The sequence below is a fragment of the Narcine bancroftii genome, chromosome 4, assembly GCF_036971445.1.
Source record: "Narcine bancroftii isolate sNarBan1 chromosome 4, sNarBan1.hap1, whole genome shotgun sequence".
Taxonomy (NCBI): Eukaryota; Metazoa; Chordata; class Chondrichthyes; order Torpediniformes; family Narcinidae; genus Narcine; species Narcine bancroftii.
Genome location: NC_091472.1, coordinates 125,714,861 through 125,738,004, shown reverse-complemented (window position 1 = coordinate 125,738,004; position 23,144 = coordinate 125,714,861). Strand labels below are relative to the sequence as shown.

General features: G+C 41.5%; 1 protein-coding gene across 1 annotated transcript in view; it reads left to right on the top strand.

The window, feature by feature from the left end:
- Positions 1-23,144, top strand: part of slc6a4b (solute carrier family 6 member 4b) — a 73,358-nt gene that overhangs the window by 34,055 nt on the left and 16,159 nt on the right. The window contains exons 10-12 of the mRNA XM_069932753.1: positions 5,671-5,770; positions 6,898-6,998; positions 15,683-15,850. Of these exons, the coding sequence (XP_069788854.1) occupies positions 5,671-5,770; positions 6,898-6,998; positions 15,683-15,850 (369 nt within the window). The remainder of the gene's footprint in view (positions 1-5,670; positions 5,771-6,897; positions 6,999-15,682; positions 15,851-23,144) is intronic.

Here is a 23,144-nt window from a genome sequence, read left to right as displayed (position 1 = left end):
ATGTGCAGGGAAATAGCTAAGATGTGTAGTAGATGTGTAGTAGAAATAGGGTTATGATAGTTGGGGATTTCAATTTTTGTGACATTAATTGGGAAACATAATCAGTGAGAGGGCAGGATGGCTTTTTACAGCAGTATGTTGAAGTGCCTACTAGAGGGGAGGCAGTGTTAGATCTATTGTTAGAGAACGGAATAGGGCAGGTGACGGAAGTGTGCGTAGGTGAGATCTTTGGATCTAGTGATCATGGGTCCATTAGCTTCAACTTAAATATGGAAAGTGATGTCAGGTCCGAGGTTAAAGGTCTTTGAGTGGGGGAAGGCTAGATTTGAAGAAAATTATATGGGCTGATCTTTTTTTCTGGAAAGGATGTAGAGGAGATTTGGAGGGTGTACAAATATCTAGATAAGCAGGGATTGATCAGGAGCTCCCAGCATGGGTTTGTGAAGGGGAAGTCATGTTTGACAAACCTTGTTGAGTTTTTCGAAGAAGTGACGAGAAAGGTGGATGAAGGTAGGGCAGTTGATGTAGTCTATCTGGATTTTTGCAAAGCTTTTGATAAGGTTCCACATGAAAGGTTAGTAAGGAAGGTTCAGTCACTAAGGATTAATAGAGACATAGTAAGATGGGTTCAGAGGTAGCTGGAGGAGAGACAGCAGAGGGTCATTGTGGACAACTGTCTGTCAGGGTGGAAGCCTGTTACGAGCGGAGTACCACAAGGATCAGTGCTAGATCCCCTGTTGTTCATAATCTATATTAATTATTTAGATGATGGGGTGGTTAACTGGATACGTAAATATGCAGATGAAATGGAAATGGGGGGAGTGGTGGATAGTGAGGAAGATTTTCAGGGATTACAGAGGGATTTGGTTTGTCTGGAGAGTTGGGCTGAAAGACAGCAGATGGAATTTAATGTAGAGAGGTGTGAGGTGCTTCATTTCGGTAAAAATAATCAAAATAGGACATGTGTAGTAAAGGGGAGGACATTGGGGAATGCACAAGAACAAAGAGATCTTGGAGTTATGGTGCAGCATTCCTTGAAGGTGGATTCCCAAGTTGACAAGGTGGTTAAGAAGGCATTTGGTATGTTAGCCTTCATAAATCATGACATAGAGTAAAGGAGCTGGGAAGTGATGCTGCGACTGTTTAAAGCATAGGTGAGGCCAGGTTTGGAGTATTGTGTTCAGTTCTGGTCTCCAAATTATAGGAAGGATATAGATAAGGTGGAGAGGGTGTAGAGAAGATTTACTTGGATGTTGCCGGGCTTAAAATACCTAGAATACAGAGAAAGATTGAAGAGGTTAGGACTTTATTCTTTGGAACGTAGATGGTTGAGAGGGGATTTGATAGAGATGTTTAAAATTATGAAGGGAATAGATAGACTAGATGCAAGTGGACTCTTCCCCCTGAGAGCAGGGGAGGTTGAAATAAGAGGACACAAGTTGAGGGTAAGGGGGCAAAATTTTAGGAGAAACATTAGAGGATGCTTCTTCACTCAAAGAGTGGTGGCTGAATGGAATAATCTTCCAGAGGAAATAGTTGAGGCAGAGTCAATTCTTTCATTTAAGAGGAGGCTAGATATATACATGGATAAGAGGAAGTAAGGTGGGGGGAGCTAGTGGAGTTGTTTGAGTGAACCAGCGTGGACTTGTAGAGCCAAGATGGCCTGTTTCCATGCCATAAACTGTTATATGGTTATATAAGTCCTTGGTTCCAAACCCCCAAAGCAGGTGGTCATCAGTGCCTGCAGCCTTTTGGGAACCCTGCTCACCATCGGCAAATTGGAGGCAAATTAAGCAGTTCAATATTGCAACAGCTCAGAGCTTGGGCCATTCAATTTTGTACCTTCCACCTATCCTGAATGAAAGACATCTTGAAAATGATCTCCAGTTGGGACTATCAGACAACTGGCATCTGCAGTAGACTGCAGTACCCTATAGATACAACAGTCCCAGGTATAGCTCCAGATAGGGGCAAAGGAAAGACCACCACTTTCATAATTGAGTATCATAACCTTTCCATATCACTGCGGCATTTTTAGTTTGCAACACTGAGGTTTTTCAGAATCATAAACCAGTCACAAAATTAATTGTTTTGTAGCAGCATCACCGTGCAAACGTTTATAGTGCAAACATTCATATAAACCACCTTAGACAAATAAATAAAAATAGAGCACAAAAAGTTAAAGTAAGGCAATATATTTGGTTCATTGATCATTCAGGAATCTGATGGCAGTGGGGAAGAAGCTGTCCTTGTGTCTCTGAGCTTGTCTCCTGTACCTTTTTTCTGATAGTAGAGTGAAGAGGGCATTGTCCTCTTCACTCTACCATCAGAAAAAAGGTACAGGAGACAAGCTCAGAGACACAAGGTGGGGGTCCTTGAGGATGGAGGCTGCATTGTTAAGACACCACCTCATGCAGATGTCCTTGATGGAGTGAAGTCCAGTGCCTGTGATTACGCAAGCTGAGTTAACAACCCTCTGGAGTTGTTTCTTTTCCTGAGCATTGGCACCTCCATACCAGGCAGTGATGCAACCAGTCAGAATGCTCTCTGTGGTACACCTGTAGAAGTTTTCAAGTCTTCGGTGACATAACAAATCTCTTCAAACACCTCACAAAGTATAGCTGCTGGCGAGCCTTCTTCGTGATTTCATCGATGAGGAGGCACCAGGACAGATCCTCAGAGATGTTGACACCCAGGAATTTGAAGTTCTTGATCTTCTCCACTACTGAGCCCTCGATGAGGACTGGATTGTGTTTTCCTGACTTACTCCTGAAATCCACAATCGTCTCCTTGGTTTTGCTAATGTTGAGCGCAAGGTCATTGGTGTTACACCACTCAACAAGTTGATCTATCACCCTCCTGTATGCTTCCTCATTCCCATCTGTGACATCATGGTGCCATCGGCAAATTTGTAGATAGCTCTGGAATTGTGCCTGGTCACACAGTCATGAGTGTATAGTGAGTGGAGCAGTGGGCTGAGCACACATCCTTAAGTGCACCTATGTTGAAAATTGTGTAGGCATCTAGGGCAAGGGTTCATGATTGGGCTACAGGAGCTCAGATGGGCAGGTGGTTGGGCCAAAAATTGTGGGCGGTGGGTCGACTTTTACATGGTTCATACAGAAAACACTCGATTTTTGGGCCAAAAAATAGGGGTTGACTATTACACATGGTCCCTCTATCAAATCTCCCCTATTCTGCTGTGCTTCAGAGAATAAAGTCTTAACCTATTTAACCTTTCCCTACAATTTAGTTCTTGAAGTCCTTGTAAATCTTCTCTGCACTCTTTCTATTGTATTCATATCTTTCCTGTAGTTAGGTGACCAAATGCACACAATACTCCAAATTTGGCCTCACCAATGTCTTAAATAACTTTACCACAACATCCCAACTCCTGTACTCAATACGTCGATGTATGAAGGCCAATAAGCCAAAAACTCTCTCATGGCCAGCTTTAAGCCAATTGAACCAATTGCTCCCAAATGGGCCCTGCACCTAAGGGGCCCTGTGCTAGGGTAATATCTAGTCTTGTCAAATACACACAATACATTGCAACATACACCTAACACCAGATTGCAGGTGTTATAGAGAACAGCAATGATTTTAATTTTCTTCTGAATTCTTAAAAAGTAATTAGTGTTTGTTTATACTATTTATTTTGAAATTTGGAAGGACAAAACAAGAAAGGGTATACGTGGTAAATGGTAGGGCATTGATGAGTGCGGTAGAACTCCAAAATAATGACCTCCAAAATACCGGATCGCCCAAGATAACAAACTTTTTATTTGTTTACTTGTAGGCTTATATGTATGCAATTTTATATTAAAATGTGCTTAGATCCATTTGGTCCATTAACTCGCATGTACTTTTTAACTGTACATATTGATTGTTTTCCATTCTACCATAGAGATATAAAGTCTATAATATATGTTATTTATATCTCGAAGATTCTACAGACCTGGGCAGTGAACCTGGGTCCCTGCAAAAATGTTTCCAATTGTGACCTGCTAAGGCTGCCCTTGAGCTCTCTTTATAACCCTTTCTACCTGCAATGACACTTTCAGGGAATTATGTATCTGTATTCCCAGATCCCTGTGTTCTACTGCACTCCTCAATGCCCTACCATTTACCATGTATGTCCTTTCTTGGTTTGACCTTCCATCACCTCATACTTGTCTGCATTGAATTCTATCTGCCATTTTTCATCCCATTTTTCCAACTGGTCCAGATCGCTTTTCAAGCTTTGACAGCCTTCCTCACTGTCCACAATTCCTCCAATATTTGTGTAATCAGCAAACTTGCTGATCCAATTTGCCACATTATCATCTAGCGCCTAGATCACTGATAGAGATGACAAACAGCACTGATCCCTGAGGCACATCACTAGTCACAGGCCTCCAGCCTGAGAAGCAATCATCTACTACCACTCTCTGGCATCTCCCGTATAGCCAATATCGAATCCCGTTTACTACCCCACCATAAATATTGAGTGACTGAATCTTCTTGATTGTCCTCCCATGAGGGATCTTGTCAAAAGCCTTGCTAAAGTCCATGCATGCAACATCCACAGCCTCTCATTCACCAACCCCCATGACCTATCACGCACAAAGCTATGTTGACTCTCCATGATCAGTTCCAAGCTATCCAAATACTTGTATATGCACTCTCTTAGGACACCTTATAATAATTTACCTACAACTGATGTCAGGCTCACTGGCCTATAATTTCCTGAGTTACTTTTGGAGCATTTTTTAAACAATGGAACTACATGAACTATCTTCTAATCCATGGGTAAGGACATTTTAAATAGTTTTGTCAGAGCCCCTGCAATTTCTACACTAGCCTCCCTCAGGGTCCGAGAGAATATCTTGTCTGGGCTTGGGAATTTATCTGCTCTTATTTGTTTTAAGGCAGCAAGCGCTTCCTCTTCTTTAATCTATATAAATTCCATGATCTCCCTGTTTTCCTTTCTTCCTACAACTCTGTGCCGGTTTCCTGACCAAATACCGATGCAAAAAAAAAAAAAAAAAAAAAAAACATTTAACCCTTCCCTCTCTTCTGGCTCCATATATATCAGCAACTCTGATCTTCAAGGGGACAAATTTTGTCCCTTACAATCCTTTTGCACTTAATATATCTATGGAAACCATTAGAATTTTCCTTCACATTGTCCAAAGCAATCTCATGTCTTCTTTCAGCCATCCTGATTTCCTTCTTCAGCTTTTCCTTGCATTTTTTTATACTCCTCAGGTACCTCATTTGCTCCATGTTGTTTATACCTGCTGTACACATCTCTCTTCTTCTTAATCAGATCCCCAATATCCCTTGAAAACCAAGGTTCTCTCTGCCTGTTAACTTTTCCTTTAATCCTGACAGGATTATACAACCTCTGTACTTTCAAAATATCATATTTGAAGTTCTTCCACTTACCTCGCATATCCTTACCAGAAAATGACTTATCCCAATCCACATTTTCTTGATCTTTTCTCATTTCCTCAAAATTGACCATTCAACAATTTAGAATTTAAACCTGAGACCCAGACCTATTCTTCTCCATAATTACATTCAAGACTTTTTCTCTGAGTTGAAAGAACAGTGCATTCACAAACAACCCCTTAACAATTTTATTTATAATCCTGGCCTAATATGAAATGTAATTCAATTTTTCAGGGAGGAGCATATGTGGTCAAATTGATGGAAGATTTTGGATCTGGCCCCTGCCTGATTGCTGTGGTATTATTAGAATCTATTGCAGTGTCCTGGTTTTATGGTAAGGGATCCACATTCATATCAATTTCTTTGTTAGGTTAAATAAAAGTTCAGAAAATGAAGCAAAAACATGTTGCAGTAAATTTGTCCTTGGATTACACTCAGATCTTCTGCTTTGATCCTTGCATTTGTAACTCATATCGAAGTTGAACAGCAGGCATCTAACCCATGAGGAATATTGTGGAGCTGGTGGAAGGACTCGTAGTCCATCTTAAAATACTATGCTAATGTTTTGGTGGTAGTCACTTGCTAATCCAAATGGACTTCCTTTTAACCAGAACTGATAGATGGCTTACAGGGCAGACATTGGCCTCTTAAATGGCAATGCCCTGATGTAAATAATCTGTTCTCCTGCTAAATATTTCAGTCTATGCTTGTTCTAGACCCAGTGTGTTTCTCTGCACACTTTGCACTCCCTTGACCTCCAGTGGATGTTTAAGAAGAGAGTCATTCAAAGAGAGAAAAGGAGAGCAAGAGTGAGCAAATACAAATGCATGACAAGATCACAAGAATAAACTAATTATACAAGAGTAAAATGCAAGTTTAAATAGGGATTCCCTCTTATTAAAAACCACAATGAAAATTATACAATAATCTCAACATTGTTTTCAATGTTAACTTCAATGTATAATTAAATTATTACATTTTTTAAGTATAACGCCGCTGTTTGTGCTTTGATCAGCATTCTAGGCTTTGTTTGAATAAATATATTTCAGCTGGCTTTAATGAAGACAGCCACACAATAGAACATCAAGAGAGGATGGTGGTTTGATTCCACCTAGTATTACAACTATGGGAGATATGAGAAAATATGTTTTAAAATAGTATTAGATGTATGCAAATACTAGAGGGCAGAAATCGAGATAACGTGTAAAAGCTCTTAGAATGTAATATTAACCTGATTTTCTCCTACATCCTGTGCCATGTAACATTGCAAGATATAGCCCAATTCCACCCATACTCTGCATGTTCTGTACAAAACATAAAAAAACATAAATAGCAAATATTGCTATTTCAAAATGAATACCAAAAAAAAATTGCCATTGTCTGAATGTATTGAGAATATTTTACAGTCATTACCTTCACTTGTTCTTGCAATTCTCACTCCTTTTCCTTCTTTTTTTTCAGGAGTCCAGCAATTCTGCAATGATATCCGGACAATGGTGGGCTTTTCACCAGGACTGTTCTGGAAAGTTTGTTGGGTGGGCATTAGCCCCGCTTTTCTTGCTGTAAGTAACAATGCTATGGCCCAGCTGTATATTATATTCCAGTTTGTTCCCATTCCAAGAACAATTCACTCTGCAGTGTTGATGATTATCTATCACCTTGGGTCAGGCACTTCCCTATTGTTATTAACTTCACAGGCGAGATATGTTGGACATATGTTTTTACTGTTTAAGGATTTTAAATGATGCAATATATTTCAGATGACCATATTTGAGGCTGAGATGGATATTGGGAATATAGGGAAAATAAATGTGATGGGGAACAGGTAGGAAAGTGAAACTAAGGCCAAGATTGGATCAGCCAAGTTCTTATGGAATAGTGCAGGAGGCTTGACAGTTTATAATGTCAACCCCTGCACCTATTTCTAAGGAGATGTCAGAATTGGGTAGGTGTTTAATTTCTCCCTAGGTAGAAGTCCCATCTCCTATGGCCCCATACAAAGTGTAGCTTTGTCTTAAAGCCACTCTTGAGGGTCTTCCGAGCTATAGCAAGGCTGATGATTCATCAATTTTATGTGATTATAGATCTGTTTATAAAGTACATTTTCTGTCTTTGAATGCATTAGTTCATATTCTTCAAGTAGAGCAGAAAATACTGGTTCCACCGTGGAATAAATTACGACTTGTAAATAGGATAGAAACTCACAACGTTAGACAAAAGAATGCTTCTTCAGGGTCTGGGATGAATCAAATTCTCACTTTCAGTGGCATAATTTCTCTAGTTATTTACCCTGACATAATCTAAATATAATAACTAACTTTGGTCACAGTAAACTGCTTATTGATAGATGACATCTACATCCTTTAACCCAGTCATTCTCAACTTTTTTTTAGCTATGGCCTTCCTAGGAATCTTCCCTGTGAAGCAGTCAGGTTTTGATTTCTTCTGAACTTCTCTCCTACAAGCTATATAAAAACATTAAAAAATATTTGTTACTTGAGATGAAAATAAAATAAAACTTTTACTTAAATGTGCTGTAGTCCACAGAGGGTAGTAGGGTCCCCATTGAAAATGGCTGCTCTAACCTACTGGTTATCAGAATAATTTTACCACTAGATTACGTTGTACAGCTAAATTTATTTACAGTTCAAATGATATGCATAAACAAAGAGTTAGAGAAAACCTTGGGAATGGTGGCATAGTGCTTATGCAGTAACTGAAAAGTGGCAAAGCAGCAGGTATGGATGGAATCCCCCCAGAGGTCTGGAAGACTGGCGACAAAACTCTGCATGCCAAACTGCATGAGTTTTTCAAGCTTTGTTGGGACCAAGGAAAACTGCCTCAGGACCTTCGTGATGCCACCATCATCACCCTGTACAAAAACAAAGGCGAGAAATCAGACTGCTCAAAATACAGGGGAATCACGCTGCTCTCCATTGCAGGCAAAATCTTCGCTAGGATTCTACTAAATAGAATAATACCTAGTGTCGCCGAAAATGTTCTCCCAGAATCACAGTGCGGCTTTCGCGCAAACAGAGGAACTACTGACATGGTCTTTGCCCTCAGACAGCTCCAAGAAAAGTGCAGAGAACAAAACAAAGGACTCTACATCACCTTTGTTGACCTCACCAAAGCCTTCGACACCGTGAGCAGGAAAGGGCTTTGGCAAATACTAGAGCGCATCGGATGTCCCCCAAAGTTCCTCAACATGATTATCCAACTGCACGAAAACCAACAAGGTCGGGTCAAATACAGCAATGAGCTCTCTGAACCCTTCTCCATTGACAATGGCGTGAAGCAAGGCTGTGTTCTCGCACCAACCCTCTTTTCAATCTTCTTCAGCATGATGCTGAACCAAGCCATGAAAGACCTCAACAGTGAAGACGCTGTTTACATCCGGTACCACACGGGTGGCAGTCTCTTCAATCTGAGGCGCCTGCAAGCTCACACCAAGACACAAGAGAAACTTGTCCGTGAACTACTCTTTGCAGACGATGCCGCTTTAGTTTTGCCCATTCAGAGCCAGCTCTTCAGCGCTTGACGTCCTGCTTTGCGGAAACTGCCAAAATGTTTGGCCTGGAAGTCAGCCTAAAGAAAACTGAGGTCCTCCATCAGCCAGCTCCCCACCATGACTACCAGCCCCCCCACATCTCCATCGGGTACACAAAACTCAAAACGGTCAACCAGTTTACCTATCTCGGCTGCACCATTTCATCAGATGCAAGGATTGACAATGAGATAGACAACAGACTCGCCAAGGCAAATAGCGCCTTTGGAAGACTACACAAAAGAGTCTGGAAAAACAACCAACTGAAAAACCTCACAAAGATAAGCGTATACAGAGCCGTTGTCATACCCACACTCCTGTTCGGCTCCGAATCATGGGTCCTCTACCGGCATCACCTACGGCTCCTAGAACGCTTCCACCAGCGTTGTCTCCGCTCCACCCTCAACATCCATTGGAGCGCTTTCATCCCTAACGTCGAAGTACTCGAGATGGCAGAGGTCGACAGCATCGAGTCCATGCTGCTGAAGATCCAGCTGCGCTGGGTGGGTCACGTCTCCAGAATGGAGGACCATCGCCTTCCCAAGATCCTGTTATATGGCGAGCTCTCCACTGGCCACCGTGACAGAGGTGCACCAAAGAAAAGGTACAAGGACTGCCTAAAGAAATCTCTTGGTGCCTGCCACATTGACCACCGCCAGTGGGCTGATATCGCCTCAAACCGTGCATCTTGGCGCCTCACAGTTTGGCGGGCAGCAACTCCTTTGAAGAAGACCGCAGAGCCCACCTCACTGACAAAAGGCAAAGGAGGAAACACCCAACCCCATCCAACCAATTTTCCCCTGCAGCCGCTGCAACCGTGTCTGCCTGTCCCGCATTGGACTTGTCAGCCACAAACGAGCCTGCAGCTGACGTGGACTTTTACCCCCTCCATAAATCTTCGTCCGCGAAGCCAAGCCAAAGAAAGAAGAGAGTAAACTAATTATCCATCAGTCCAGATTAATAATTCACGAGTAATGGGTTAGCCGGTCACAAGTTGTTTGCCAGTATTGATGCCCTGATTGGACTCGATGCTTAAAGGCTACAGTGAAAAAAATTGCCATGACAATTTGAATACTGGATTCTGTTTCCGAAAGTCTGAAGGTAACGGTCTTGCATCAGTAAAAATCATGAGAATGTCGCAAAAAATTTAAAATGATGCAGAAAATAATTTTCCAACAGAAAATGCTGGAAAATACTCAGCAGATCAGGCTGTGTCTGTGAAAAGAGAAACAACTAACATTTCCGGTCGGTACCCTTATGCCAGAACTGGAATGGAGACAAAAACACCTTGTTAAACAGCAGTGAAGGTGGGGAGAAGTTGGATATCTTTGTGTTTCTTTTTTTTAATTTAGACAAGCAGCATGGTAACAACCCCATCCTCTCCATATGCCAATGCCCTCTAAACACCCCAATTAACCTACAAACCCAATACGTTTTGGAGGGTGGGAGGAAACCAGAACTTCCAGAGGAAATCCACACAGACATGGGGAGAATGTACAAATGCCTTACAAACAGTGCCAGATTTGAATACAAGTTGCTGGAACTGTAATAGCATTGTATTAGTCGCTATGCTAACTGTGCCGCCCTGTTTACTGACCTACTGAAAATTCCTGTCAAGGGAGGCTGACTTTGAAGGTGTTATGTTTCTCCGTTCCCCCCACATTTCCTATCTAACCTGGTTGCCTCAGTCCTTTCTCCTCCTTAGACATGGCCTATTTTCATTGCTGACCAGAATGATGGGTAGCTGCACTTATTTTCCCTTTATTTACATGGATATAAGTGAAATGCCACCAGAAAAGGTCATTAAGAATGATGGTGGCTTTGGTCATTATGTCTAGCTGAACTTACTACAGTGAACGTCATGATACATCACAAAACATCTGCACCAAAGTTAATTTGCACATCAATACACTGGTTGTTAATTAACATCTTTAAATGCTGTTTGCTGAATGTGTTCAAAACCGATATAGAAGTATCAACTCAAGACAATGCAATACTGGGTCTCCTATTCGGGAATAAGACAGGACAGGCAGATGTAGGGAAACATTTTGGGTCCACAATCATAATGGAGTTCAAGTTAATTATGGATAAGGATAGGTCTGGGTCTCTGGTTGAGATTCTAAATTGGTGAAAGTCCAATTTTGACCAAATGAGAAAGGATCTAGAATGTGTGGGTTGGGATAAGTTGTTATTGGGCAAGAATGTGCGAGGTAAGTGGAAGCCCTTCAAAAGATGAAATTTTGGGAGTACAGAGTTTGTCTGTTCCTGTCAGGATTAAAGGCAAAGTTAACAGACGTAAGGAACCTTGGTTTTCAAGGGATATTGGAGATCTGGTTAAAAAGAAGAGAGAGGTGTACAGCAGGTATAGACAACAAGGAGCAAATTATGTCCTTGCGGAGTTTTTTTTTTAATGCAAGAAAAAATTTAAGAAGGAAATCAGGAGAGCTAAAAGAGGACACTAGGTTGCTTTGGCAGACAAAATAAAGGAAAATGCTTTGGGTTTCTTCAGGGATATTGAGAGCAAAAGGATAGTGAGGGACAAAATTGGTCTCTTTGAAGATCAGAGTGGTCAGCTATGTATGGAGCCAGAAGAGATGGCAGAGATGTTAAATGTTTTTTTTGCATCAGTATTTACTCAGAATACTTTTGAGACCTTAAATTCAGCTCGAAATCCAATCTGCACTGATCTGGCATACAAGTCAACCCTTGAAAAACCAATTCAGTGTAAAATTCAACCCTTGAAAAACAAAAATAAAACCTGACTGTGACAGATTTTCACTGAAAACAACAACCCAATTAGCACCCTTCAAAATCGATATCATTGTCTGCAAACAACACATTTAGAACCCTTCAAAATCACTCTACCATCGTCTGAAGCAAAGATGGCGGCAACCACATCCCTACTCTCAATGTTCTAACAGTCATCATATGTATCTGATGAGGCAATTTCAGCTTCGTTGTCAATGTCCCACAATAAATCATCTTCCGTGCCATCAATTGCACAACAGATACCGCACTTTTTAAACGATTTTATCAGGCTCTACTTTAACTTTGCCCCATGCCTTGAGCACGAAGTTACACAGCACATCAAGTGATGCAGCACACATCGGCTCACTTTTTGTAAATGACTTTTCTGCACTCGACATCCATGTATTCCATTCCTTGCGCACATGGTCTTTTAATGGTTTGTTCAAGCAGGCATTGCGAGGTTGCATATAGACATCAAACCAGCCGGGATAACTGCCATTTAAGTATTATGTAGAGTTAATCTACTTTTAGTGTTTTCAGTTAAGTGGCTACAAAACATATCCCAGACCAGCAAACTCAGTTCTTTGCGTAAACCACCTGGCCTCCTGTTCAACACATTGTCTATCCATAGCTTTACACCATTTTCATGAAAATGTACAAAAATATCTGCATGAAAATTTCATTTTCAGCTTAATTTTGAAGATTACCATGGGTCTTAACTTTGTCCCTAGTTTTTTTGTGACCTGTACTTCTGGTTTGCATAGTTTTAACACCTTTCTATTGCCTATCATGCCAAAATTCATGGGGGTTCCATCCATGTTTCTGATGTTTGCCAGTGCAAATTGTGTTTCTGCTGGTTTCTTATAATAAACTGGTGAAAACTTACAACTTTATAACAATTACAATGATCAAAATCTTTTGTTAGTTTCTGTGCAATTTTTGATTTTTGGCGTAATACCAGATTTTTCCTGTTCATGAAATGATTGCACCAGCCGATTGTAGCCTCAAAATTATCACCGAGGTCTGGGTACGACTTTGCCCACTGCAGTGCAAATGTTCTTATTCTATTTCAGGTGACCATGTAGCAATCTTGCCTCTGTTCACGTACCCATTCTACAACATGATTTTCCAAATCTGGCCAATGAGTGATTCCTTTTCTCAAAGAACATTACCTTTTTCATATTTTTCTTAAAGTCTTTTCTTTCTTCCTCCAATCTCTTAACAACTTCTCATATACATCAAATTTTCTTGCAGCAGCACAGTTGCTGGTTTTCTTGGCCATTTCTATCACTTTCAACTTAAAGTTGCTGTACATTTTCATCACGTGATGCATTGTGTCAATGGACCCTCCATGATACCAATCACCTCCAGCAGATCAATCCGCAAGATCTACGGGGGTCGATGTATTTGCCAGTCAACGATGCATCTCAGGTAGCCAGAAAATTGGGGTTAATTTGTATGGCAGATATACCATAAAACCCTTAAAATGTGGCTGAAAAAGGGGGGTGGGGGTGGACTTGTATGCCAGTTGACTTGTACGCTTACGGTGGATCGCCCATGCAATAGGCGAACTGGCTCACAGAGTTGCGAACAAGTCCGCGGCAGATCTGATTGTGAAAGTTCCGGAAGAAGGGAGATCAGAGAGTCAGGTCCCAGGAGTCACAAGCTTCATTGGGTTCCGAGGGATTTAAATGCATGCGAAAGTTCTATTAAAGTCATTGGGTTCAACTCACTTTTACTCACTGCGTGTTGAGTGGGATTACTAAATATACAATACACATTTTGTTTTAAACAGGCTGATGCTTACAGTCTTGAAGCAAATAAAATAAATCCCCCAGGCCTGACAAGATAGTCTCTTGGACCTTGAGGGTGGCAAGTGCAGAAATTGTAAGGGACTTGTCCTGAGCCATGGGTTTGGTGCCAGAGGATTGGAAGGCAGTTCATTGTTTAAAGAAGGCTCCAAAAGTAACTTAGGAAATTATAGACTGGTGAACCTGACGCCAGTAGTAGGTAAATTATTGAAAGATATCCTAAGAGATTGGATATATAAGTGTTTGGATAGCCAGCGACTGATCACGGATCATCAACATGGCTTTGTGTGTGGTAGGTCATGTTTTGAGGAGGAAAGTCAATGATGGAAAGGCTGTGGATGTTGTCTATATGGGCTGAAAATTGCTTGTGGAATTTAATACAGACAACTGTGAAGTGTTGCATTTTGAATATACACGGTAAATGATAGGGCATTGAGGAGCACTGTAGAGCAGAGGAATCTGGGAATAGATACATAATTCCTTGAAAGTAGCATCACAGGTGGAGAGGGTTGTAAAAAGAGCTTTTGATATATTAGCCTTCATAAATCAAAGTGTTCAGTAGAGGAGTTGGGATGTTATGGTAAAATTGTATAAGACATTGGTGAGGCCAAATTTGGAGTATTATGTGCAGTTTTGGTCATCTAACTACAGGAAAGATATCAATTTGATTGAAAGAGTGCAGGGAAGATTTACTAGGATGTTGACTGGTCTTCAGGAACTGAGTTTCAGAAAGAGGTTAAACAGATTAGGACTTTATTGCCTGGAGGGGAGACATGATACAAAATTATGACAGTTGTAGATCGTGTAAATGCAATTAGGCTTTTTCCACTGAGGTTAGATGAGATACAAATCAGAGGACATGGGTTAAGGGTGAAAAGGGAAAAGTTTTGGGGGGAACATCTTCACACAGAGAGTAGTGGGAAAGTGGAATGAATTGCCAACTGAAGTGGTGAATGCGGGCTTAATTTTCACATTTAAGAAAAATTTGGACAGGTACATGGATGGGAGTGGTCTGGAGGACTACGAACTGGATGCAGGTCAATAGGACTCGGCACAACAATAGTTCAGCACAGTCTAGAAGAGCCTGTTTTCTGTGTTGTGATGTTCTATGGTTCTATTTCTGATGCTAATACTGTACAATTCCATTTCCTTGTTGGACTTCAAAACTGCCTTACTTTCCATTGTTTTAAATTGCCATTGAAACTGCTTTAGAAGCTCAGCTTCTAACCTTCAATTTGCCAGTTATTTTAAAAGAACCAATCATTTGGCAATGGAAACCCAAGACTGTTCTGCACTGAAGTCTGTGGTTACTGCTGGCTATTGCAGTGACAACAAATGTCTGAACAGTCCTCACTAGTACGCTTCAGTCGCGCTTTTGTAGCCTTAAAGTTCTCCTTAGGTCTGAATGTCGACCACAACTCCATCTATTGGTTGTGATTGATGAAATACTCTTGTATTCTTGATTGCTATTCCTATTGACACAGACCAGTTTAAATGTTAACTTCTGAATGCTTAACAGCTTTGACTGATTCTTGATCTACTGGTCCACATAAATATCAATTACATAAGGCACAATCTCAAAGGCACCAACATTGCTAAATTCTTTAATGAAACAATGTAGTCATTGGCAGTGGGTAAAGGGAAATAAAACTAGAACAAGACAGATTTTTAAAAATTACTTCTTGGTTGCAAGGATAGGAGAGTGGTGGTCAACCTTATTCACAAATCACTGCAATCCATATGTTGATATTACTTCAGCAGTGATATCAGGAAACTTCCTTCAGGACAGGGCAAAACCCATCTATTCACATATGGCTTCAAGGCTGTTAATTTCTTGTAAACCTATCTGAGCCACAAGTAAAACATTAAACCCACTCAGTATGTATAATAGGCTTTTTTTTTTAATTATTACAGACTTTAGAGTCTAACTTCAATACATCCTCAATTGATCACTTTTCTGGATAGTCACTCTGAAGGGCCTTTTGTTGCCAGTTTAGTAATAGTAAATCATATTCTTGGAGAGAGTAGTTGCTTGAAAATATCCACTGTAAGAATACAACTAGAACACCTGAAGCATCCATAATATACATATATTTATTTATTGACAAATTTACAATGTTCATTTTCTGTTTGATTTCAGTTCATTACAGTGAGCTCAATTGTGTACCAGCCCCCTCTCAGTCTATTTGGCTATGATTATCCAGATTGGAGTATAACAGTAGGGTATCTGATTGGAACTTCATCATTTATATGGATCCCAATATACATGGTGTATAAACTAGTATGGACACCAGGATCCCTTAAGCAGGTAAGATTGAAGTTCTAATTCCTTCACTGCACTCTCTTTATACTGAGGGGAAAATGGTTCTGGAATTTTTTCTCTTTCCTCTCAAAGAGAACAAAATTTTCTTTCTCCAAGATCTGACTGTTGAAATGGATATTTGTTGCATTGTCTTCCACTTTCCCAATTTCATTGCAAAAATCATTAAACTCTTCAATCTGCCATTTATTTTTTCCTCATTGAATACTTTGCATGCACTCCCTCACAAGTTGCTTTTGTGCTCTTTATTAATGCTGGCATTAAGCAAACATTCAGTAAAATGTATCTCTCCCTTTCTGCAGTGGAAGTAATAAAATATAGAACATAGAGCATCACAGCACAGTACAGGCCCTTCGGCCCTTAATATGATGCCAACCAAAATATTCTGGCCAAAATTTTTAATAAACGAAACCCTTACTACCTCGTAACCCTCTATTTTCTTTTCATTTACATACCTGTCTAAGTGTCTCTTAAACACCCCTAATGTTTCAGCCTCCTCCACCATTCCTGGCAAGGCATTCCAGACACCCACACTCGCCATGAAAAAAAAAACCCTCTGATGTCTCTTAAACTTTCCTCCCTTCATTTTGTACAGATGTCCTCTAGTGTTCGTTACCCCCACCCTGGGAAAAAGGCACTGCTGTCCTCCTTGTCTCTGCCTCTCAGAATCTTGCAGACATCTATTAAGTCACCTCTCACCCTTCCATGCTCCAAGAGAAAAGCCCCAGCTCTGCTAACTTTGCGTCATAAAACTTATTTTCCAATCCAGGCAACAACCTGGTGAATCTTCCACATCCTTCCTATAATAAGGTGGCCAGAACTGAACACAATATTCTAAGTGTGGTCTCACCAGATTTGTGGAGTTGCCACATGACCTCTCAACGATTGAACTCAATCCCCCAACTAATGAAGCCCAGCATCCCACAGGCCTTCTTAACTATTATTTCAACCTGTGCGGAAATCTTGAGAGATGTATGGATTTGGATTATCAGATCCTTCTGTTCTTCCACACTGTGAAGTATCTGTCCATTCATCCTGTACTCAGCCTTCCAGTGACCTTCCAATTGCATCACCTTACACATCCAGATTGAACTCCATATGCCACTTCTCTGCCCAGTTCTGCATCCTGTCTATATCCTTTTGTAACCTATGACAACTTTCAGCACCATCCACAACTTCTGCTACCTTTGTATCATCTGCAAATAGCAGCTCAGTTAGCGTAGCAGTAACAAAGTTACAGCCCAGCAACTGAGACAGGGGTTTGAATCCTTTGCTGTTTATAAGGAGTTTGTACATTCTCCCCATGTCTACATGGGTTTCCTCCAGGTGCTTTGGTTTTGTTGCACCCTTCAAAATGTACCGGGGATTGGGTACAATTGGACAGCAAGCCTCATGGGCTGAAAGAGCCTGTGTATGTCTAAGAACCTAATGACCCATCCACTACTTTTTTATCCAAGTCATTTATAAAAGTCACAAAGAGCAGGGGTCCAAAAATAGAACCCTGTGGAACTCTACTGGTAGAATACGTTCCGTTCACTACCACACTTTGTTTTCTACAGGCAAGCCAATTCAAAATCCACACAGACAAGGTTCCATGGATCCCATGCCTCATGACTTTCTGAACGAGTCTTTCATGGGGACCTTGTCAAATGCCTTACTAAAATTCATATACACCACATCGACTGCCCTATCTTCATCAATTTCTTTTGTTACCTCCTAAAAAAGCTCAATTAGACTCATAAGGCATGACCTTCCCCTCACAAGTACATGCTGACTATCCCTAGGAAGACTTACATCTCCAAATGCTCATAAATCCTATCATTAAGGATCTTCTTCAATAGTTTGCACACGACAGACGCAAAACTCACTGGCCTATAATTCCCAGGATTCTTACTATTACCTTTTTTGATACAAGGGGACCACATTTGCCATTTTCCAATCCTCTGTTACTTCCAGGGCCAAAAAAGACACAGAGATCATCGCCAATGGCCCAGCAATCTCTTTCCTTTCCACAGCAATCTGGGCTATATCTCCTCTGCCCCCAGGGACATATCAATCTTCATGTTTTTAAGAAGATCCATCACTTCCCATTTCCTAATCTCAATATAGAACAAGCACACAAGCTTGTTCTATTCTGACCTCATTTTGACCAAGGTCCTTTTCTTTGGTGAATACTGAAGCAAAGAATTCATATAGAACCTCGCCATCCTCCTCTGCCTCCAGGCATATGTTGCCTCCTTTATCCTCAGGCGGCCCCACCTTTGCTCTCGTCATTCTTCTGTACTTCATGTAGCATAGAATGCCTTGGGGTTTTCCTCAATGCTACTTTTCAAGGCCTTCTCATGCCCCTTTTGAGCCCTCCTAAGTCCTTTCTTAATTTCCTTCCTGGCTATGATATAATTCTCATGAGCCTTTCCTGTTTTTTTGCCTCCTAAATCTAATGTATGATTCCTTCCGCTTAACTCACTGCCTTTCTTGTTTTGTCAATCACTGTTCCCTTTTCCTACCATATATTCCCTGTCCCAATGTGACAAACCTATGCAGAACCCATGCAAGTGGTCCTTAACCATCCTTCACATTACTTCTGTGCTTTCTCCCAAGAACATTTGTTCCCAATTTACTCTCCATAGTTCCTGCCTCATCCCATTGTAATTATCCTTTCCCCAATTAAACACTTTACCTTTCTTTCTGCTTTTATCCTTGTCCGTGATTATGCTGAAGCTCAGGGAGTTGTGCACTATCACTGAAACGCTTCCCTTCCAAGAGGTCTGTCACCCTGACCACGTTCATTACCCAGTACTAGATCCAGTATGACCTCACCTCCAGTCAGCTGGTCCACATTACTGTGTCAGGAATCATTTTTGGACACACCTGATAAATTCTGCCCCATCTCTTCCTCTTGCAGTCGAGAGATGCAGGTCAATATTTGGAAAATTGAAGTTACCCCATCACAAAAAACCTGTAATTTCTGCACCATTCCAAAAACTGCCTATTTACCTGATCCTCAGTATCCCCAGGAGGCCTACAGACTACTCCAAATACAGTGAACGCTGCTTTCCTGTTTCAGATTTTCACCCACACTGACTCAGTAGATACTCCCTCTACAGCATCCTCCCTTTCTACAGTCGTGATGCTATGGCTGGCTAGTAATGCCTCTCCCCTACCCATTTTTATCCCCCATCTTTTCCCTTTTATAATACCTAAACCCCAATAGCCAATCCTGTCCTTCCATCAGCCAAGTCTCTGTAACAGCCACAACATCATAGTTCCACGTGCTGGTCCATGCTCTAAGTTCATCTACTTTGTTCCTAATACTCCTTGCATTGAAAAAGACACATTTCAAATCATCTAATTGACTACATTTACGCTTCCTCCCCTGCCTGTCCTTCATCACAAACCCACAACACATTGGGTCATCCTTTCCACATTCTACCCTGTTCTTTACACACTCACACTTTGATTCCCAACCCCCTGCTAAACTGGTTTAAACTCTCCCCCTAACAGCTATAGCAAACCTTCCTGCAGGATATTAGTTCCTCTCCAGTTCAAGTGCAGCCCATACTTTTTATACAGGTCAGACCTTCTCTAGAAGCGATCCCAATGATCCAAAAATCTGAACCCCTTCCCTCTGCACCAACTCTTCAGCCATGCATCCATCCATCTGCCACAACTTCCTATTCCTATCCTCAATGGCGTGTGGCATGAAGCTTTCTTCCTAATTCCCTTTAATCCCTCTTCAGGATCTCATCTGTACCCCTATCTATTTCATTGGTACCAACATGGGCGATGACACCTGGCTGCTCAATCTCCCCCTTGAGAATTCTGTGGACTCAATCAGAGACACCCTGACCATGGCATTTGGGAAACAACATACCATCAGGAGTCTTGATCTTGTTCACAGAAGCTCCTATCTGTTCGCTTAACTATTGAATCCCCAATCACTCTCACTTTTCCCCAGTTCCATCTCCCTGAAGCTCCTGTCTCCCTAACTTTGAGCATGGATCAGTACGTTGAACTACAAAGTTGTGGTCATTACTAAAACTTGGCTGGAAGAAGAGCAGGATTGGCTTATGCAGGTACTGGGGTTTAGGTGCTTTAAAATTAATAGGATGGGAGGTAAAAAAAGAAGGGGAGAGTAGCATTACTGGTCAGGGATAGTATCACAGTTATTGAAAGAGAGGACACTGCAGAGGGAGTGTCCACAGTGTCAGAGTGGGTGGAAGTCAGAAATAGAAATGGAGCTATCATTGTTCTGGGAGTGGTCTCTCAGCCCCTAACTAGCCCTTGGGACACTGAGGAGCACATAAGCATGCAGATTTTGGAATGGTGTGGGAAATACAGGGTCATAGATACGGGTGATTTCAACTTCCCTAATATTGACTGGCACTTATTGACTGGCACTTACTGACTGCAAAAAGGCTAGATGGGGCTGAATTTGTCAAGTGTGTCCAAGAAGGATTCCTGACACAGTTTGTGGACCAGCCGACGAGAGGAGAGGCCAAACTGAATCTGGTTCTGGGGAATGAACCTGGTCAGGTGGTGGTCCTTTCGGTGGGGGAAATTTTTGCTGAAATTGACCACAACTCCCTTTGCCTCAACATAGCTATGGAAAAGGATAAAAACATTCAAACTGGGAAAGTGCTGAACTGGGGAAGGGCTAATTATGAGGGGATAAGGCAGGAACTAGTGAGAATAAATAGGACACAGATGTTTAAGGGTGAAAGCACAGAAGTAATGTGGAGGAAGTATAGGGACCATTACATAGGGTTCAGGATAGGTTTGTCCCACTGGGACAGGGAAAAGATGGTAGGAAAAGGGAACCATGGTTAACAAAACAGTTCAAGCAACTCATCAAAAGGAAGAAGGAAGCATACATTGGATATAGGAAGAGAGAAACAGAAAGGGCTCAGGAGAAGTATATGGTAGCCAGGAAGGAGATTAAGAAAGGACTGAGAGAGCTTGAAGGGTGCATGAGAAGGCTTTGACATGTAAAATTAAGGAGAATCCCAAGGTGTTCTATGCATATGTGAAGAACAGAAGGATGATGAGAATGAAGATGGGGCTGCAAAAGGATAAGGGAAGCAACATGTGTCTGGAGGTGGAGGAGATTGGGGAGGCCTAAAATGAATACTTTATATCAGTATTTACAAGAGAAAAGGACCTTGATCATGGTGAGATTGAAATTGAACTGCCCTATGTGCTGGACAATGTGGAGATTAAGGAATCAGAAGTGTTGGATCTTCTTAAAAACATCAAGATTGGTAAGTCCCCGAGGCTGGACGCAATATACCCTAGGCTGCTGTGGGAAGCGAGGGAAGAGATAGCTGGAGCAGTAGCTATGATCTTTGATTCCTCTTTGGCCACAGTTGAGTTGCCAGAGGATTGGAGAATGGCAAATGTAGTCCCCTTGTTTAAGGTAATAGGGAAAATCTTAGGACTTGTAGACCGGTGAGTGTGCAAACTAATGGAGAGGATTCTCAAAGATAGTACCTATGAGAATTTGGAGAAGTACAGACTACTCAAGGATAATCAGCATGGCTTTGTGAATGGAAGATCGTGATCATGAGTCTATTGAGAGTTTTGAAGAGGTAACAAAATAAATTGATGAGGGTAGGGTGGTAAGTGTGTCCTACATGAATTTTAGCATTTGACAAGGTCCACCATGAGAGACTCGTGTAGAACATCATTAGACACGGAATCAGTGGAACCTTGGCTGTCTGGATAAAAAATTGGCTTGCAAGAAGAAAGCAGAGTAGTGGAAGGAAGTATTCTGCCAGGAGGTCAGTGACTAGTGGAGTGCTGCAAGGATCTGTTCTGGCACTTCCCCCTCCCCCCCCACTCTTTTTGATTTTTATATAAATGTCCTGGATGAAGAGGGGGAAGGATGGGTCAGTAAGTTTGGAGATGACATGAAGGTTTGAGGAGTTGTGGATGGAGCTGAGGGTCAACAAAGGTTACAAGAGAATACAGACAGGATACAAGAATTGGGCACAAAAAGTGGCAGATGGATTTCAATCCAGATAAGTGTGAGGTGATGCATTTTTGAAAGATGAACCAGAAGGCTAAATACAGGGTTAATGTTCAGTTACTTAAGAGTGTGGATGAACAGAGGGACCTTGGGGTCCAAATTTCATACATTCCCTCAAGGTCGCTGCACTGGTTGATAGGATAGTTAAGAAGGCCTATGGAATGCTGGGATTCATTAATAAGGAGATTGAATTCAGGAGTAGAGAGGTCATGTTCAGCTCTATAAATCTTTGGAAGGCCACACTTTAGAATATAGTGTTCAGTTTTGGTCACCTCATTATAGGAAGGATGTGGAAGCTATGGAGAGAGTGCAGAGTAGATTTACCAGGATATTGCCTAGATTGGGAAACAAGTCTTATGAGGTAAGGTTAGTAGAACTTGGACTTTTCTCTTTGGACCATAGAAGGGTGAGAGGAGACTTGATAGAGATCTACAAGATTATGAGAGGCATACCCAGCACCTGTTTCTCAGGGCAGGATCATCAAACACAAGAGTGTTTTGTACGATGTTAAGGGAGGGAAGTTTAGGGGAGTTGTGGGTGCCTGGAATGCCTTGTTGGTGGTGGAGGCTGAAACAATGGGGGCATTTAAGAGACTCTTAGACAGACGCATGGATAAAAGGAAAATATGGAGTAGGGAGGTTTTAGTACTTTTTTTTTGGAAGGAATATATGAGTTGGCACAACATAGAGGACAGAAAGGCCTTTACCATGCTGTATTGTTCGATCTTCTATCTATGTTCTATGTCTGTCATCTCCTCTGAATGATCCAAAGTTGATCCAGCTCTCTAAATCGTTGAACAAGGAGCTACAGGTGGCTGCACATCTTACAGGTGTTGTCATCAGGGACAATTGTGCTCTCCCAGATTTCCCACTTCCTGCATTCGGAACATTCCACTGCCCTAGCTGACATTGCTACTACCTACTCTTTGATAATATATAAAGATCTTGCCTGACTTTTCCTTACCTGTAAGAAAAACATCCTCAGCCACTGCTCACTGAAGTGTCTCGAGCCAAAGCCTCAAATTCTCCACTCCTACACTGGGCCACTCATTTGTGCTTCTCTTCATTTTATTTGTTACTGCCCCTTATCTGTAGCACTAACTCCAGCCAATCACTGCTCTATTTAGCATTTGTATTGCCCTCTACCCAAAGCAACGGTCCCGACACTTACCAGCGGCCAAGTTTTCGCTCCACTTTTTTTTAAAACTCACCTAAGACAAGGCACCAGACCCAACACAATCCAGTCATTGAGTCC